Below are 19,324 nucleotides of genomic sequence, written 5' to 3'. Positions count from 1 at the left end.
CTCTCATGAGCCATTGACCAGCTCCCTGTAATAACTCATAGAAGTCCACACCTGGTTGGAAAAACCCATTACAAACATCTTGGTAATGTGGCTGAATAAAAATATGTCCTGAGCTTCCCAAAGCAAATAGAAACGCATATTCTTTACTCGCTCTGTGATGATCATTTTGTGTGAGAGCCCTGATCCAGTCATTGGAATATAAGACATGGGGGATGGTGCAATGGCTTAATGTCCCTCTCCACTGTTTACCCACTGTACATCGTAGACTAGAGGTACCTGAAGATAGTGAGCCACCAAAATACCTGCTCCCCATGCTGAGTCAGTAAACACTGGGTCATACTAGCTCTCCTTTAGGGTCTTCATTAAATCCTTGTCTTTCAATACAGCAGTTGCCGTGTCACATTCCAGTCCATGAACCGTAGACATTGCAGAGAACATCTCGATTTGCAAATGTATAAAGTTTGATACAGAGCTCTTTCCTCTCTCTATATCATTTACTTTCTTCACGATTGGCTTTACAAATTCCTCATATTCCACATCATCAGTGACAGGTATTGTAATTAAACTGTAATGTCGAGACTCTTCTTTAATATACCAAGTTTTAGTTGTCTGTACCACTGTGACGGTGTGTCCCTGAGAGTGAAGAGCCTTGATCAGATTGTTCATGTTCAACCAGTGACTACCTTCTAAGGGAAATACTATAATTTTCCCACCATCGTAGATTCTCCAAGAAACAACCAGTAAAGATATGAGAAGGTATGAGTTAATGCTTCCATTATGGCTTGCCATCTTTCATCTGAATGATAGGTGAAATCAGAAGGCGGGAAGGAACAGAATGCAAAACAACAACTCTTGTTTTTGTATCAGGTAGACTGACTGACTTAAGTCCCCAACTAACAGACTTAAAAGCTAATCTCAAGACACCTCTGTAATACAAAGAGATGGACTTAGAAGCTGGAAAGTAGGTACATTAATTCACTGTAACAATGATTTGTCTACTAAGTTACCTGTATCCCACAAGCCAAACAGTAGTTTTTGCTCATTCAAGAGCATTCACAGCTGAATTCTTCAGCAAAGCTTATTCAAGAGGATTATAATTAAACTTTTTCTTGATGTTGTTATGTAATACTGCTTTTCTGAGAATGTAGCCACTGTTAAAAACAAACTGTATTTTATTTTGTATTTTACCAACCTAGAGTTAATAAAATAGAAAAGTGTAATGTAAGGGTAATATAAAAGGGTAGTGTATATAAAAGGGTAATGTATTTAAAAAGGTAATATAAAAGGGTAATGTGTATAAAAGGTTAACGTCGACTTAAACATAAAAGGTAATGGGTCATATAAAAGGGTAATGATAAAGGGTGGGAGGCAAGAAAGACAGTAACCTGGAGAATTGTATTCATTGTTATACTTTACTTTGTGAGATATGCCTATAGGGAGGTATCCTCCTTCCAGAATATAAAACAATTGTATGTTAATTTAATCTATAAACAGATACAGCAACATAGAGACAATAATCCCTCATTCATATACACAAATCAAGAATCATGATGGAACTAGAATCCATTGCAATTATAACTGGTCCCACACACACATGTGAGTAAGTGTCTCTTCTTCTGCACTGACTGTAGTGTATCTGCATTTATTGTGCTCAGTGCACTTAGTCTCAGTTTAGTCTTATCCGCTGCCGCCTGCATGGTTGGGGACGATGATGTTTGCCCATTTGTAGATGACAGGGATGAAGAGCAGAGCAGAGCCCAGTACTGAGACTAGGAGAAAGGTCCACAGGAACACACGATCCAGAACTTGAGCCACAAACTTCCAGTCCTGCACCACCTGGAGAGAGAGACCAAAACGCCCTTCAGACTCCAACACATGACCTCGTTGACACAGGCTGGGAGGGCTTTGCACTCAGAGGTGCAGTTGCATGTGATAATCAGAGGATGGAGACAAATATACAGTATGGAGATGATGAATATAACGTGAGAATTACAGTAAGACTTCAAAAACCTAAATTCAGTACTATAGAATTGATTTTGAATGGTGTTCAAATCATAACAAACAAACACAATATTCTCTCATGCCAACTTTGTCATTGATACTGCAGGGGCAGACTGATTCTCTGTAACTCAATGGGATCTTACCTCTCTGACCTCGTTCTCCTTGACCACATGCATGGTGATGTAGCGGATAGAGTCCAAAGCAGCCTGCAGGTTATTCCTAGAGGAGAGATGAGGGGTGGACTCTGGTGAAGAACCCTTCGTAATGCCCCCTACTACTCCCTCTCTCCCTGCCAGTCCTGCCCTGGCCCCGCCTGGGGTAGCATAGCGGTCCACGTGGCTGCGCATACACAGCAGCTTAGGCAGCCTGTGCAGGAAGATACGGCGCACCCAGGGCGCCATGCCTTGGTGCGTGGACGAGGAGCGGTGGTGGATGTTGATGGCGAAGACGGTGATGACGATTGAGAGCGTGACAAAGATCATGGTGAACACCAGGTACTCCCCGATCAGAGGGATGACCTTGGAGGAGGACGGAATGATCTCCTCGATCACGAGAAGGAAGACGGTGAGGGACACCAGCACAGAGGTGCACAGGGAGATCTTCTCCCCACCGTTGGAGGGCAGGTAGAAGACCAGGATGGTGAGGAAGGAAAGGCCGATACAGGGGATAATGAGGAAGAGGGTGTAGAAGAGCGGCAGTCTACGGATGATAAAGGAGTAGGTGATGAAGGGGAAGTGGCAGGAACCGTCCATCCTCAGACCACGGCTGCCTGTCGCTTTCACTATCTCCCATTCACCATTGTCAAAGTAGTCCCTCTTATCCACATGGAAGTCCTCCAGGAGGATATCAACCTATTGAATGAATACAAGGTTAGAAAAGATGAAACATCAACAGACATATCTTCCCTTTAACTCCCCAAACTATAAACAAGAGATTAACACATTTCTGACATCAATTAAAGACTGTATGGTCATTAATATACTGTAGACTGTTTCACAATGCTGTGTAGGCTACAACCTGTGAGCCATCATAGGTCCAGGAGCCAAACTTCATTGAGCAGTTCTGCAGGTCAAAGGGGAAGAAGGTGACATCGATGATGCAGGCTGACTTGTAGTTAGCGGGCTGTGTCCAGGTGATGGTGCCATCATACTTGACAACAGCCTTGGTGACAGAGCCCTCAAAACGTCCATCGGCACTGTTAGAGGAAAGGGTTAAGATCTGTTTATCTTCTACGGGATTGAATCAGGCTTTTCTTGATGTGTTGGATTAATTGAATTTGTGCTGTTCAAAATATAGTCTATGCTGGTAGGGTTGCAAAGCTACCGGTAATTTCCCAAAGTTACTGGAATCTTCAGTAATTTTGGTATTTAACAGAAAATCTATGGCAATCTATCGTAACTTTCGTAATTTATACTTGAAAAACGTATTTAAAAAAAATAATGAATATATAGTATTAATTGATTATATCTGTGTCCATATTGTCCATGAGTTTCTAGTAGATAGACCATACGGTTCAAGAGAAAATAACCTAATTAATTTAAAAAGCATTTAATCAACAAAAGCATTATTTTCAATTAACTCTGCAACATTTCCAACTTTTTACTTATTTTTCAACTGCCACCAGTTTGACGCCAAAACACTAACAACAAACACATACTGACATAGTAAAACATGTTGAAATCCTCATATTAAACACCAATGGTATTCACTAAGTTGATGGTTTATATTTAGGTTAATGTTCTACAGCTTTTTCATTCTATTTTATAATTTAAAAAAATCATCTTATTGAATTATTTCAGATATTTTATGTGATAAGGCCACTAAGGCTGCATTTACACAATTCCGATTGTTTTAATTCATTGGTCTTTTGAACAATCAGATCAACTCTGAAAAAGATCTGATGTGAAAAGATTTGATGTGATTGGTCAAAAGACCAATTAGTAGAAAAAAGATCAGAATTGGGCTTCCTGTGTAAAAGCAGCCACAGAGGGCCAGAGATTGTTACAGACACCTGTGATAATCTGAAGTACCCAAAAGGGCCACTAGATGTCTTGTAATAGATTACATAAAATCCATGAAAGACACCAAAATTCTGGTAGTTTACTGGTAAACTTAGAAAGTTTCCAGTATTATACAGTGCTTGACTTGGGATGGAAGTAGTGCAGGAGCTGTATTTTTCCAAGTCGCTCCATTAGAGATTATGTTATAGAGACCTCTGATTATTCACTGTTAATGGATTAAACTCATTTTCCATGACTTCTATATGACCTTCAACCATTTGTTTTCATGACTATTATTATAGCCTACATGAAAAGTAACCATTATTGACACTGGAAAGTTGCAGTGTCTGATTCCATGTATACCTACCGCGTCTTTCTCCTGCTGTCCTACCCTTGATCAAGGCACTTAGCCCCCCAGATAGAGGTGGACTGTTAGTCACATGTTGTCAACATGTGGTCAACACCCAATCTGGAGAGCTCCAGGGTGTGCAGGCTTGGCTTTTTCAACATTACAAACAAATACTTTTGTCTTTATAAAATGATTCTCTCAATTCAATGAATCAGGGATCAAATGGATAAGGTAGGCTACTTCAAAGCAAGGTATCTAACTAGACCTGTTTATATATAAGGCACAGATATTCATGTTTCGAGGGAGACCTATGCACAGCAACTTATTTGTCAATTAGGCTATTCTTAGAATATTTTAACGTTATCGCAATTACATGTCTACTGTTTAATAGAGGGGAATCCCAGTTTAACGTTGCAGTTAGGCTCTACAGTGCCGGTGGAAAGGCAACAACGAAATGAATGCTTAGTTAGCTATAGGTTAGTTAACTAGCGAGATAACTGCTACAAGTTATATTTTGAATTGGTGATCTAGTTATTCTGTCTGTCATTATTGAATAACCGCTGCTGGAATTTTCGCGCTCTTTCTCCTCCGGCAACCGCCCACTCGCACTGGCACACACGCAACACCACAGACACGCACTAAAGGGTCATTCCGATAATGGCTGATAAGTATATATTTTTTATTGATTGACCATATTTAAAAGTGTGCTTTTATGAATTACATCAGAAACAATTATTCAACTGATTTCCATGACTTTTCATGACCTTACAAACCCTAATGTGGAGATTATATTGCACAGAACGTGTTAGTTCAATATCAGTACCATCTTTTGTTCGAAACTGTTGTCAGACATGGGCATGGTACTTACTTGTCATAGAGCACAATGTCTGGGATCCAGATGGAGTCCGAGGGGACTCTGATGTTAGTGATGCCCAGGTAGTCATCAGGGTTCCAGCGTAGCTTCATGTCCAACCATTCCTAAACAGGAGAGAGAGAGGGATGAGTCATCTCTTTTTACAAGTGGATCCATTTGACAAGACTGCTGCAGGAGCTCACCATCAATTACTTTTCTGCTCCTGAGAGAAATTTGATTGCACTACACTATATACTGAGTGTACAAAACATTAAGAACACCTGCTCTTTCCATGACATAGACTGACCAGGTGAATCCAGGTGAACGCTATGATCCCTTGTTGATGTCACTTGTTAAATCCACTTCAATCAGTGTAGATGAAGGGGAGGGAACAGGTTAAAGAAGGATTTTTAAGCCTTGAGACAATTGAGACATGGATTGTGTATGTGTGCCATTCAGAGGGGAATGGGTAAGACAAAGTATTTAAGTGCCTTTGAACGGGGTATGGTAGTAGGCGCAAGGTGCACCGGTTTGTGTCAACAGCTGCAACGCTGCTGGGTTTTTCACGTTCGACAGTACCCCATTTCTATCAAGAATGGTCCACCACCAAAAGGACATCCAGCCAACTTGACAACACTGTGAGAAGCATTGGAGTCAACATGGGCCAGCATCCCTGTGGAATGCTTTCGACGCCTTGTAGAGTCCATGCCCTGACAAATTGAGGCTGTTCTGAGGACAGTGTATGTGTAACAATGCAACTGCATATCTGTGATAAGCAGATGTCATTTCTCAGAGTTTTTGCATCGTCACATGGTGGATATAAAAATGTATGGCCAAATAAAGTAGATAGTGGGAGAGAAGCACTGACGTGGACAGAGTCATATCTTCAACCTTATGTCCTCATTCACCACTGATGAATAGATGTGGCCATGCAGTAGTGTAAAGTACTTAAGTAAAAATACTTTAAAGTACTACTTAAGTCTTTTTTGGGGGTATCTGTACTTTAATTTATATTTTTGACAACTTTTACTTTTACTTCACTACATTCCTAAAGAAAAGTATGTACTTTTTACTCCATACATTTTCCCTGACACCCAAAAGTACTCATTATATGCTTAGCAGGGCAGAAAATGGTCCAATTCGCACAATTATCAAGAGAACATCCCTGGTCATCCCTACTGCCTCTGATCTGGTGGACTCACTAAACACAAATGCTTTGTTTGTAAACAATGTCTGAGTGTTGGAGTGTGCCCCTGGCTATCTGTAAAATAAATGGTGCCGTCTGGTTTGCTTAATAGAAGGAATTTTAAATTATTCATACTTTTACTTTCGATACTTAAGTATATTTTAGCAACTACATTTACTTTTGATACTTAAGTATATTTAAAACCAAATACTTTTAGACTTTTACTGAAGTAGTATTTTATTGGGTGACTCACTTTTACTTGAGTCTTTTTCTATTAAGGTATCTTTACTTTTACTCAAGTATGAGTATTTAGTACTTTTTCCACCACTGTGGCCATGTTAGCTATTGCCCTCTGTCCTCTGATTTGCATGGAGTTGTTTGTCATTGTGGCAGACTAGGGAGAGGCTGACCTGTAGACCCTGGTCTGGAGTGATGATTCCCTGGCTGCAGAGAGCCGATGCAGTCAGAGGATATGAATTAAGCTGCCAAGAGTGCTGGGTGGCAAGGCAGGCTGCCGGGGGGCCGGAGTTGCAAAGTGGGGGGCTCGTGTGGGCACAAGGTGGAGGAGGGTGGGGAGAAATGAAGATGTGAGCTTTTCGTGAAATGCCACCAGAACAAGGGGACATGCAGCGGGAAGGGAGGTTGATTGCTACTCTAAATGCCATGTCGCCTTTGTATGTCTAGCTGACGCTGCTGTAGAGCAGTCGTTCCCAACCTTTTTTGGTTACTGTACTCCCAACTGAATTTTGCTTTGCCTGGAGTACCCCTGAAGTACCCGCTTATGTGCATGTAACCCTATGGACTTATGAGTCTTTTCAATTACCCCCTCTGGATAGGCCAAGTACCCCCGGGGGTCCTAGTCAAAGTCAACAACGCAGCCACTGCTAGCTAGCCTATTTCACCAGCCAGCAGTACTATATCATTTTAGTCAATAAGATTTTTTGCAACGTAAGCTTAACTTTCTGAACATTCGAGACGTGTAGTCCACTTGTCATTCCAATCTCCTTTGCATTAGCGTAGCCTCTTCTGTAGCCTGTCAACTATGTGTCTGTCTATCCCTGTTCTCTCCTCTCTGCACAGACCATACAAACGCTTCACACCGCGTGGCCGCTGCTACTCTAACCTGGTGGTACCAGCGCGCACGACCCACGTGGAGTTCCAGGTCTCAGGCAGCCTCTGGAACTGCCGATCTGCGGCCAACAAGGCAGAGTTCATCTCAGCCTATGCTTCCCTCCAGTCCCTCGACTTCTTGGCACTGACGGAAACATGGATTACCAATGATAACACTGCTACTCCTACTGCTCTCTCCTCGTCTGCCCACGTGTTCTCGCACACCCCGAGAGCTTCTGGTCAGCGGGGTGGTGGCACTGGGATCCTCATCTCTCCCAAGTGGACATTTTCTCTTTCTCCCCTGACCCATCTGTCTATCGCCTCCTTTGAATTCCATGCTGTCACAGTTACCAGCCCTTTCAAGCTTAACATCCTTATCATTTATCGCCCTCCAGGTTCCCTTGGAGAGTTCATCAATGAGCTTGACGCCCTGATAAGTTCCTTTCCTGAGGATGGCTCACCTCTCACAGTTCTGGGTGACTTTAACCTCCCCACGTCTACCTTTGACTCATTCCTCTCTGCCTCCTTCTTTCCACTCCTCTCCTCTTTTGACCTCACCCTCTCACCTTCCCCCCCTACTCACAAGGCAGGCAATACGCTTGACCTCATCTTTACTAGATGCTGTTCTTCCACTAATCTCATTGCAACTCCCCTCCAAGTCTCCGACCACTACCTTGTATCCTTTTCCCTCTCGCTCTCATCCAACACTTCCCACACTGCCCCTACTCGGATGGTATCGCGCCGTCCCAACCTTCGCTCTCTCTCCCCCGCTACTCTCTCCTCTTCCATCCTATCATCTCTTCCCTCTGCTCAAACCTTCTCCAACCTATCTCCTGATTCTGCCTCCTCAACCCTCCTCTCCTCCCTTTCTGCATCCTTTGACTCTATATGTCCCCTATCCTCCAGGCCGGCTCGGTCCTCCCCTCCTGCTCCGTGGCTCGACGACTCATTGCGAGCTCACAGAACAGGGCTCCGGGCAGCCGAGCGGAAATGGAGGAAAACTCGCCTCCCTGCGGACCTGGCATCCTTTCACTCCCTCCTCTCTACATTCTCCTCTTCTGTCTCTGCTGCTAAAGCCAATTTCTACCACTCTAAATTCCAAGCATCTGCCTCTAACCCTAGGAAGCTCTTTGCCACCTTCTCCTCCCTCCTGAATCCTCCTCCCCCTCCTCCCCCCTCCTCCCTCTCTGCGGATGACTTCGTCAACCATTTTGAAAAGAAGGTCGACGACATCCGATCCTCGTTTGCTAAGTCAAACGACACCGCTGGTTCTGCTCACACTGCCCTACCCTGTGCTTTGACCTCTTTCTCCCCTCTCTCTCCAGATGAAATCTCGCGTCTTGTGACGGCCGGCCGCCCAACAACCTGCCCGCTTGACCCTATCCCCTCCTCTCTTCTCCAGACCATTTCCGGAGACCTTCTCCCTTACCTCACCTCGCTCATCAACTCATCCTTGACCGCTGGCTACGTCCCTTCCGTCTTCAAGAGAGCGAGAGTTGCACCCCTTCTGAAAAAACCTACACTCGATCCCTCCGATGTCAATAACTACAGACCAGTATCCCTTCTTTCTTTTCTCTCCAAAACTCTTGAACGTGCCGTCCTTGGCCAGCTCTCCTGCTATCTCTCTCAGAATGACCTTCTTGATCCAAATCAGTCAGGTTTCAAGACTAGTCATTCAACTGAGACTGCTCTTCTCTGTGTCACGGAGGCGCTCCGCACTGCTAAAGCTAACTCTCTCTCCTCTGCTCTCATCCTTCTAGACCTATCGGCTGCCTTTGATACTGTGAACCATCAGATCCTCCTCTCCACCCTCTCCGAGCTGGGCATCTCCGGCAAGGTCCACGCTTGGATTGCGTCCTACCTGACAGGTCGCTCCTACCAGGTGGCGTGGCGAGAATCTGTCTCCGCACCACGTGCTCTCACCACTGGTGTCCCCCAGGGCTCTGTTCTAGGCCCTCTCCTATTCTCGCTATACACCAAGTCACTTGGCTCTGTCATATCCTCACATGGTCTCTCCTATCATTGCTATGCAGACGACACACAATTAATCTTCTCCTTTCCCCCCTCTGATAACCAGGTGGTGAATCGCATCTCTGCATGTCTGGCAGACATATCAGTGTGGATGACGGATCACCACCTCAAGCTGAACCTCGGCAAGACGGAGCTGCTCTTCCTCCCGGGGAAGGACTGCCCGTTCCATGATCTCGCCATCACGGTTGACAACTCCATTGTGTCCTCCTCCCAGAGTGCTAAGAACCTTGGCGTGATCCTGGACAACACCCTGTCGTTCTCAACTAACATCAAGGCGGTGACCCGTTCCTGTAGGTTCATGCTCTACAACATTCGCAGAGTACGACCCTGCCTCACGCAGGAAGCGGCGCAGGTCCTAATCCAGGCACTTGTCATCTCCCGTCTGGATTACTGCAACTCGCTGTTGGCTGGGCTCCCTGCCTGTGCCATTAAACCCCTACAACTCATCCAGAACGCCGCAGCCCGTCTGGTGTTCAACTTTCCCAAGTTCTCTCACGTCACCCCGCTCCTCCGCTCTCTCCACTGGCTTCCAGTTGAAGCTCGCATCCGCTACAAGACCATGGTGCTTGCCTACGGAGCTGTGAGGGGAACGGCACCTCCGTACCTTCAGGCTCTGATCAGGCCCTACACCCAAACAAGGGCACTGCGTTCATCCACCTCTGGCCTGCTCGCCTCCCTACCTCTGAGGAAGTACAGTTCCCGCTCAGCCCAGTCAAAACTGTTCGCTGCTCTGGCACCCCAATGGTGGAACAAACTCCCTCACGACGCCAGGTCAGCGGAGTCAATCACCACCTTCCGGAGACACCTGAAACCCCACCTCTTTAAGGAATACCTAGGATAGGATAAAGTAATCCTTCTAACCCCCCCCCCCCCTTAAAAGAGTTAGATGCACTATTGTAAAGTGGTTGTTCCACTGGATATCATAAGGTGAATGCACCAATTTGTAAGTCGCTCTGGATAAGAGCGTCTGCTAAATGACTTAAATGTTAAATGTTAGTACCCCTGTTTGGGAACCACTGCTGTAGAGTGTTGTGAATTATACAATGGGTGGGTCTAATCCTGGACGCTGATTGGTTAAAACCGCATTCCAGTCGGTGTCTATTCCACAAGTTACCACCGGCTAAAGCTGTGACGTTGAAATGCCTATTTGCACTGTTCAATCTCACTGCGCAATCCACTGTCTCATCAGCCCCAGGCAGACAATTTATAAACATGACCTCAAATGTAAAAAGCATCTAGACATTATCTCCCATTTCTTTTAGACTAGCAATTGGTTTTCAATAGTGGAGATTTGTATAAACCTTGCTGTCTGTCTCTCTGACATTTGTACCATTGTTTCATTTTGAAATTTGATCTCCAGCTGTCCCATAGTAATGAACGTGTAGGGGTCGGGAGTCGGGACAAGACAGACAAGCAGGCAGCTTTTCTCAGCCAGTCAATTTTTGGGGGGATATATACAAAGAAATGTCATTAGAAACAGGTAGAATAAATGAAGTGCAGCTAGTTTGCTGTCTTTCCAGCTTCAGTTTCAAGTGATTGTGTTAGCTGTGTTGTTGGCTAACTCCTCTAAACAACAGTGTTCTGATGAGAGAGCACATTTTCTATGGCAGGTGAAATCGCGCATCATCATTGTTATGGATGTATCCAAATAAATGTCACTAGAAAACAGCTTAAACAAATGCAGCTACTGTTGTTATTCTGTCTGCACTGTTTGACAGTGATAGTTGGCTAACTAGCAAGCAAGAACGTTGCCAGCCAGTATGGCAATAGAATATTTAGAACGAACGACTGGGTCGCGTCCATAGATACAGAACAAAAATACTTAACAACTGGGTCACGTCTCTGAGAACCAAACCGATAGAATGAACGACCAGCCGGCTTGGGTAGCAACACCTAGATTTGTGTCAGGACTATATCTTGTGGCACGATGAAATAGTATGAATAAATTCCTCAAAATAACTTTTTTATTAAAATATGCTAATCATTATTTAAATATGTTGGTAACCCGTTGTATAAAGGTGATAATGCCCTGGAAGACGGTGATTGGAGGATATATTGGCATGGTTTGCCAGCACTCGACTTCGTCTCGGGCATAACAATACCCGTGCTAATTTATCCTCCAATCACTGGCTTCTCGGGAAATATCACTTAAATATACTATGCCCCCACAAATATGTTTAAGATCTTGCCTGTTTCATCCACACATTGGTTGTCATCAACTGGTTCTTCTCGTCCTGTAATGGAGAGACCATACTGTAAAGGTTTTATCTGTACCTTTGTGTTGTTATACTGTCAGTATGTGTGTAAATTTGTTACAAAACAGAATGTAAATTAGTCTAAATATATTTATAGTGATATATTCTTTGCAGTGATGTAATGTACTTAAGTAAAAAATACTTTAAACTACTCAAGTAATTTTTGGGGGGTATCTGTACATTGCTGTTTATATTTTTGATTGCTTTTACTTTTACTTCACTACATTCCTGAAGAAAATAATGTACTTTTTACTCAATACATTTTCCCTGACACCCAAAAGTAATCATTACATTTTGAATGCTTAGCAGGACAGGAAAATGGTCCAATGCACACACTTAGAAGAAAACATCGCTGGTCATCCCTACTGCCGTTGATCTGGCGGCCTCACTAAACACACATTCTTCATTTGTAAGGGATGTCTGAGTGTTGGGATTGTGCCCCTGGCTACTGATAAATAAATCAAAAACAAAAAAATGGTGCCGTCTGGTTTGCTTAATTTAAGGAATTTAAAATGGTTGTTACTTTTACTTTTGATACTTAAGTATATTTTAAACCAAATACTTTTAGACTTTTACTCAAGTAGTATTTTACTGGGTTACTTTCACTTTCTCTTGAGTCATTTTCTATTAAGGTATCTTAAACCACAATATCCCAAAATAATCATATTTTTCTCACCACGTCCACTAGCTGGGAGATGGCCAGTCCAAATCTGACCCGTACTGTGCCATTGAGGTATTCCACAGGCCTCACCCATTTCTGGTAGTTTCTGAAGAGGTTCTTGAACAGTTTGTCCTCTGTCTTGGCATAGGAGGACAGTTTAGGGATTCCTATAGAGACAGAGAAACACCACATTAGCCTGTATCATGTCAGCGACGTGTTAACAGGGGGCATTATCCTGGTAACAGCTCATGGCCCATGTTCAGCCCAGCTAAAGCACATTGACAATGATTCATAGTCCCTGGCACCTGACACTTTGTCAATAACCCCATCAATCTCCAGTTTAACATGCAGGAAATCGCCCCAGGGCTCTCAGCATCATGGCAATCACATCTCTGGTCCCTGTTTACCCTCAGACCAGGACCAGACATTCACTATATACAGAGGAAGAAAGCTAACTGTCACTTTGTCATGGCAACATAGTCAATACCTTTTATTCATGATTTGGTGTTTTCCACTCCTCATTGGAAGGAGACAAAGGTCAAGTGTGTCCTTCCTGTTAGAATTCTCTGCAAACTAGTATGTTTGATCAGATATGTTGGTGTGTATAACAGAGGTGTAATTTTATTTACAGGGAGGATTTTTGAATAATATGTTATTGTTTTTTCCATCAAATTAATCCTCCTCTTCCTCCCTGGACGAGACTCCTCTGCTACCAATACAGAGTGGTGCTTCATCCCCAGTTCTTCACCATGGAAGTAGGCCTATAAACAATCTAACAGTGATTAAAGGTAAGAGTCACTTGGCTGGGGTTCAGGCAATAAAAGGCTGTCCAAACCTTTCAAAGCTGATGAAGGTTTGGCACAGTATAAACTATAGATAGCAGCCAGGGTTGCATTTGTGCACTAATTTCCTCCGTAATTGACGACTCACTGTCAGCCGGCTGCATAGACATGGAGAGATTAAATATGACTCCATTGTTCCATGTGTGTGATGCCACCACCAGTGTCAAGTGGGAAGGGTTCAATAGTGTGGGCTGCCAGTCTAGTCAGCCTCCTTCCATCATCCAACACTAATGTGTTTCTTCCTATCAGCTCTGTTCTATTTAGTGTCTCTCTCTCTGTAAATCCTCAGTCAGTCATCCCCCGCTCTGGTCTAATTTCATTTGTCTCAGTGTGTTTTCTATCTGGATTATGAGGAAGGAAGCCCCAATGAGTTTTACTCTCCATAACTTCATTACAGATGGGTCTGATGTTGTGACTGTGGTTGATGGATACCTCATTGTATCAGTGCATCAGCTGGCCTCTGTGGCATGCTGGTATCCATGACTGCCTGGTGGTGTAGGCCCTAGGGGGGTTGATGATGGAGAGAAAGTCTAGAGGATGGAGCTTTAGATAGAGGAAGCGGTTTATGTGTGAAGGACACAGGGAGGTCTTTGTGCCCCCTAAGGGCTAGCTGGGTTTTTAGACAGAGAGAGACCGAAGGTGCACCTTCCATATTAAAGACATCAGCCGTCACTCTAGTCCACATACAACTGCTGACTGGGAGGAAAATCTAGAGTTAGCCTCTGTAAATGCAGAATTAAGCACAAGCAAATCTCTGGATTCAATTATTATATTCAGCACTTTAGTTCAAAGAAGGATGTAAAGTTGCTGTATTACTGCTGGAAACAGCTCTCCAGCGCAGAGAAAATGAGGAAGTATTGATTCAATTCTTGAGGGACACAATGCTCTTAAATCATTCCCCACGTGCTTATGGGCTTTTTTTTAATGTGCGTTCAATATGGCTGTAAATTTACCTGAGGATGACAGGCCCTATGCGGGGCCGACGACAGTTAACACCCCTGTGTCATCCTCAGGCTCAGGATCAATAGCAGCATTCTTAGACCTCAGTCAATATCACTGTGATTAGCAGATTCATCATCTTTACACTTTCTGTCTCTCAGCACAGCTTCCTGCAGAAAATCCTGCTCCATGTCTGGCTTCTCTGGGAGATTCTGAACACTACCCTTTGTGAAAGCCAATATAAATATGATCCAGCAATGTGTCATATAACACCTATAGTACAACCATCATCTATTGTATGTCATTACAAGTAGTAACTTAGCAATGAGCTAAGTAATACTTTTTAAATAAGGTATATATGAAATAAAAATAATTTAAGTGGGTAAAGACAACTCGTGCAAAATCTCTTCTGCAGCTGGCTCTGTTGTCCTTCATTAGACTAACACCAGCAAGTAGGCTGAGAACCACGGGACACTATTCATTTAAACTGAGCAAAGACATCTATATCAAATCAGAGGGGAAGAGTCTGCACAGCTGGGACATCCTCACAGAGCAAGGCCATTACATACATGGACTACACTATAGGTGCTTCCTTTGATTTTTGTAGTGGAGCAACAATTCAGCATGCATTGTCATGATTGAATGATAAACACAATCTAAAGACCACTTCCCAACCCTTTACAATATCTCTAATCCAGGGTATAGATTGTGTTATAAATGCTCAGTCTTACACTAACGTTCAAAAGTTTGGGGTCACTTAGACATTTCCTTGTTTTTGAAAGAAAAGCACATTTTTTGTCCATTAAAATAACATCAAATCGATCAGAAATACAGTGTAGACATTGCTAATGTTGTAAATTACTATTGTAGCTGGAAATGGAAGATTTTGGTCACCATAGCAGCACCCACCCGTAGCACGCGCTCCAGCAGGTATATCTCACTGGTCACCCCCAAAGCCAATTCCTCCTTTGGCCGCATTTCCTTCCAGTTCTCTGCTGCCAATGACTGGAACGAACTGTAAAAATCACTGCAGCTGGAGACACATATCTCCCTCACTAGCTTTAAGCACCAGCTGTCAGAGCCGCTCACAGATCACTGCACCTGACATAGCCCATCTGTAAATAGCCCACCCAACTACATCATCCCCATACTGTATTTATTTATTTATCTTGCTCATTTGCACCCCAGCATCTCTACTTGCACCTTCATCTTCTGCACATATACCATTCCAGTGTTTAATTGCCATATTGTAATTACTTCGCCACCATGGCCTATTTATTGCCTTACCTCCCTTATCTTACCTCATATGCACACACTGTATATATACTTTTTCTACTGTATTATTGACTGTATGTTTGTTCATTCCATGTGTAACTCTGTGTTGTTGTATGTGTCGAACTGCTTTGCTTTATCTTGGCCAGGTCGCAGTTGTAAATGAGAATTTGTTCTCAACTAGCCTACCTGGTTAAATAAAGGTGAAATAAAATAAATGAAAACGTTTAAAGGACTATCTACATGGGCGTACACAGGCCCATTATCAGCAACCATCACTCCTGTGTTCCAATGGCACGTTGTGTTAGCTAATCCAAGTTCATCATTTTAAAAGGGTAATTGATCATTAGAAAACACTTTTGCAATTATGTTAGCACAACTGAAAACTGTTGTTCTGATTAAAGAAGACATTTTGAGCCTGTAATCGAACCCACAAATGCTGATGCTCCAGATACTTAACTAGTCTAAAGAAGGCCAGTTATATTGCTTCTTTAATCAGAACAACAGTTTTCAGTTGTGCTAACATAATTGCAAAAGGGTTTTCTAATGATCAATTGCCCTTTTAAGATAATAAACGTGGATAAGCTAACACAACGTGCCATTGGAACACAGGAGTGATGGTTGCTGATAATGGGCCTCTGTACGCCTGTAACGGTCGTCTTGTGGTGAGAGATTGGACCAAGGCGCAGCGTTGTGATAGGACATAGTAATTTATTTAACAAAACCGAAAACACGAAGAACACGTGAATTGATACAAAACAACAAACGAAGTAGACAGACCTTGACTTACGAACTTACATACAACGAAGAACGCACGAACAAGAACAGACTACAAATAAATGAACGAACGAACGATACAGTCCCGTATGGTGCAATAACGACACAGACACAGGAGACAACCACCCACAACAAACAATGTGAAACCACCTACCTTAATATGGTTCTCAATCAGAGGAGATGAAAACCACCTGCCTCTAATTGAGAACCATATCAGGTCACCCATTAACCAACATAGAAACACATAACATAGAATGCCCACCCACACTCACGCCCTGACCGACTAACACATACAAAAACAACAGAAAACAGGTCAGGAACGTGACAACGCCTATGTAGATATTCCATTAAAATAGTCATTTACAACATTAACAATGTCTACACTGTACTTCTGATCAATTTTATGTTATTTTAATTAATGGACAAAATAAATGCTTTTATTTCAAAAACAAGGACATTTCTAAGTGACCCCAAACTTTTGAACGGTAGTGTATCTACAATTAGTGTAACCTGATTGTGTGGCCAGTGAGGCATTAGGCCAGTCTATCTCTCCAGAGGATCCCTGGCTGTGTACTGTACTGATGAAAGATGTGAATATTTTATCAGTCATCTCAAAAATGTGGGGTTTACAAAAACACCCCAAGAGATTACAGATTAAAATCTGTGACCTTACACATATCCTAACCCTCTTCTGCAGTCCACACAGCCCATGTTATTTAACCCAGTCCACTAACGAAGGACAGAATTTCATAAGAGGAGCTCCATTACATTTTTCCATTTTAGTTATTTAGCAGACGCTCACGCTCTTATCCAAAACAAATTACAGTCAGCGTCAGTCAGTGCGAGAATCAATCCTGTTTCTGCACAGGTTGGCATGGAGGAGGCAGTCGTGTGGAGCTATCTGGGCTGGCCAGCTTATATTTCTGATATTGACTGGACAGAGTTATTAGAACTCTGAGGTTCTTTCCCCAAGTTGTTAATAGAGATATTTCTTGCCTTATTCAGCTCATCACCTCTCCCAGCTGAACAGAAGGTCACCAACCACAGGAAATGACTGCACTAAACCAGACAGGGCTGCGTATCGTATATACTGAATTAACTAAGAGCAGGAAACCAAATCACTCACTTTAATAACAAACGTTGGCAAAGTCTCCGAGACCATACACTTTGATTAGAAATCTACTTAAAAGGGACATTAGGTCTGGATATATTGAGTGGTCATATTGACATTACTCAGCCCATCTGTTAATGAGCATCCCTCATCAGTTCCTCTTTTAATTTAGTATTAGTTTCAGCTGGCGTTGCCTCTTCACTATCTCCTATCCTCAGACTTTCCATCTGCCCTGCCGCTCATCTCCTTATCATCCTGTACCCAGTAGATGATCCTAGTTGTGCAGAGTGGGTATCTCTGTCTGATAACATCTCTGATGGCCCATCACTCTGAGAGTGTCTTCCCTGTCCTCCGCAGTGGTACTGTAGGGAGAACTTACCCAGAGAGTGACACAGGTGGCAGCAGCAGTATGACAGCAGCAGGATTAGAGTGGTGGCCGCTGGCCCAGCTCTCAGCATGATATCAGAGGGGGCTCCAGATCCACACAGCTAGGGAGCAGTCCCTCAGGCAGCCATGACTACAACACAACTAGAGTCTAGGAAAACACAGCAAGAGAATCACGTCACAGTGCACAAACAGAGGAAGTTATGGGATATGTATGCATCCGTTTAGATACCTTACATGTACACACAAACATGAATACAGGGGCGCAATGCATACACATAGAAACTCATTTGCACATTTGCAAACACATACATTTCATCTTACACATTTCACAAATACACACATGCACAACAGTGTACATGCGAACACATTACACTCACCTGCTTGGATGTAGTGAACACACACAAACCTATACACATATGATCACAAACAGACAAACTGTGCATATCAGACCTGCATCCTCTATTCCTATCATCCACTCAACACACAATCTATCCTGAATGTAGCGTGAGAGTCCAGACAGAGTGTGTCGACAGACAGACAAGCAGCGCTGCTCTCTAGTATTCCTCCATTCCATGCAGCCCTGCCTCAGCTCAGACAGACGATGCTTCAGTCTCTTGCTGCTGCTTCTAAATGAACGGTAGCACGCTCTCTCTCCTCTCTCTCCTCCTTTTCCTCCTCCTCAACCTCCTCCAGAAAACCAGCCCCCTCTCTCCTCTTCTCTCCTCCTCTACCTCCTCCAGAATGCCAGCCCCCCTCACTCTCCCAGAAGAGTCTGATCACTAATTACTACCAGGTATCTTCCCCAGCAGCACACTGCCTGCAGCCTGTAGCCTATCCACAGCCAAGTGTCTACACTGCAAGCCCTGCCCTAGCAGCTCTACCTACGTAGATCCAGCACATTGATGTTGTTCTCTCTCGTTCTCTCCCCACAGACAGTGGCTAGCAGCGAGTCTGCCTCAGCCGTACGTCTAACTAAGGTATCTTCAGACTGTTGCTTCAGGTTTAATGGCAGGGTTAATAGGGGTGGAGGAGCATGTGTGTATCTGTATGTGTGTGTTGAGAGCTTCTCTAATAAACAGCATCCATACCCCTGATACTACATAACTCCATCATGTCTATGATGCATTGTCTCACGTCAGATAGCGGGACAGCCGTCTGCACTGATGGGTTGAGGGACGAGCGTTGTGTAGGAGTGACGCCATCTGGTGTGAGACACGGGTCTATGATGACGACGCCTTGTGAGAGTGACAGCAAATGGAAAATGCTGGAAGGAAAAAATCTCTTCTGCCTACCCTATGGGTCATGGTGTGTGTGGAGAAGTGGTAATACTGTATGGTGCAGCCAGCCTCCCATTCTTTCCCTCCTCTCTCCTCCTCCTCCCCTGTCCCCCTCTGCTGGGAGACATGATGATGGCGGCTTGTCTATTACTAAGCTCTGTCTCCCTCTCCCATTAGACTGGGCTTTCTATAGAAACACTGTAACCACATTAGCCTGCCACATATTCTCCTTTGTCCACATCTCTTTCTCTATGTATGTCTCGGTCTTGTCTT

At 43.6% G+C, this 19,324-nt stretch overlaps 1 protein-coding gene across 2 annotated transcripts; it reads right to left on the bottom strand.

Moving 5' to 3' along the window:
• Window positions 1-1,396: 1,396 nt before the first annotated feature.
• Window positions 1,397-18,662, bottom strand: LOC139575994 (neuronal acetylcholine receptor subunit alpha-5-like). Of its 2 annotated transcripts, none has more exons than XM_071401543.1 (8): window positions 18,225-18,662; window positions 17,767-17,922; window positions 12,462-12,613; window positions 11,720-11,764; window positions 5,219-5,328; window positions 3,019-3,196; window positions 2,145-2,852; window positions 1,397-1,836 (listed from the first exon to the last, which is right to left on the bottom strand). In XM_071401543.1, exons 2-8 carry the CDS (start codon window positions 17,843-17,845, stop codon window positions 1,678-1,680), a joined length of 1,431 nt encoding a protein of 476 aa, XP_071257644.1. In that variant the 5' UTR covers window positions 17,846-17,922; window positions 18,225-18,662; the 3' UTR covers window positions 1,397-1,677. The 2 variants fall into 2 exon arrangements, with proteins under 2 accessions (XP_071257644.1, XP_071257643.1); XM_071401542.1 differs by having other exon boundaries at window positions 18,152-18,661.
• Window positions 18,663-19,324: the final 662 nt, after the last annotated feature.

The sequence above is a fragment of the Salvelinus alpinus genome, chromosome 5, assembly GCF_045679555.1.
Source record: "Salvelinus alpinus chromosome 5, SLU_Salpinus.1, whole genome shotgun sequence".
Taxonomy (NCBI): domain Eukaryota; kingdom Metazoa; phylum Chordata; class Actinopteri; order Salmoniformes; family Salmonidae; genus Salvelinus; species Salvelinus alpinus.
The sequence above is the reverse complement of the archived record's forward strand: the minus strand, read 5'-3'. Positions and strand labels throughout refer to the sequence as shown.

What these genes read in the sequence shown, in the direction of transcription:
- LOC139575994 (XM_071401543.1), bottom strand. Translation starts at nt 17,845, where the DNA reads ATGCTGAGAGCTGGGCCAGCGGCCACCACTCTAATCCTGCTGCTGTCA. An exon ending in CCACCTGTGTCACTCTCTGG is followed by an intron (nt 12,614 to 17,766) that starts GTAAGTTCTCCC and finishes CTGTCTCTATAG; the next exon opens with GAATCCCTAAACTGTCCTCC. An exon ending in AGGAGAACGAGGTCAGAGAG is followed by an intron (nt 1,837 to 2,144) that starts GTAAGATCCCAT and finishes CTCTCTCTCCAG; the next exon opens with GTGGTGCAGGACTGGAAGTT.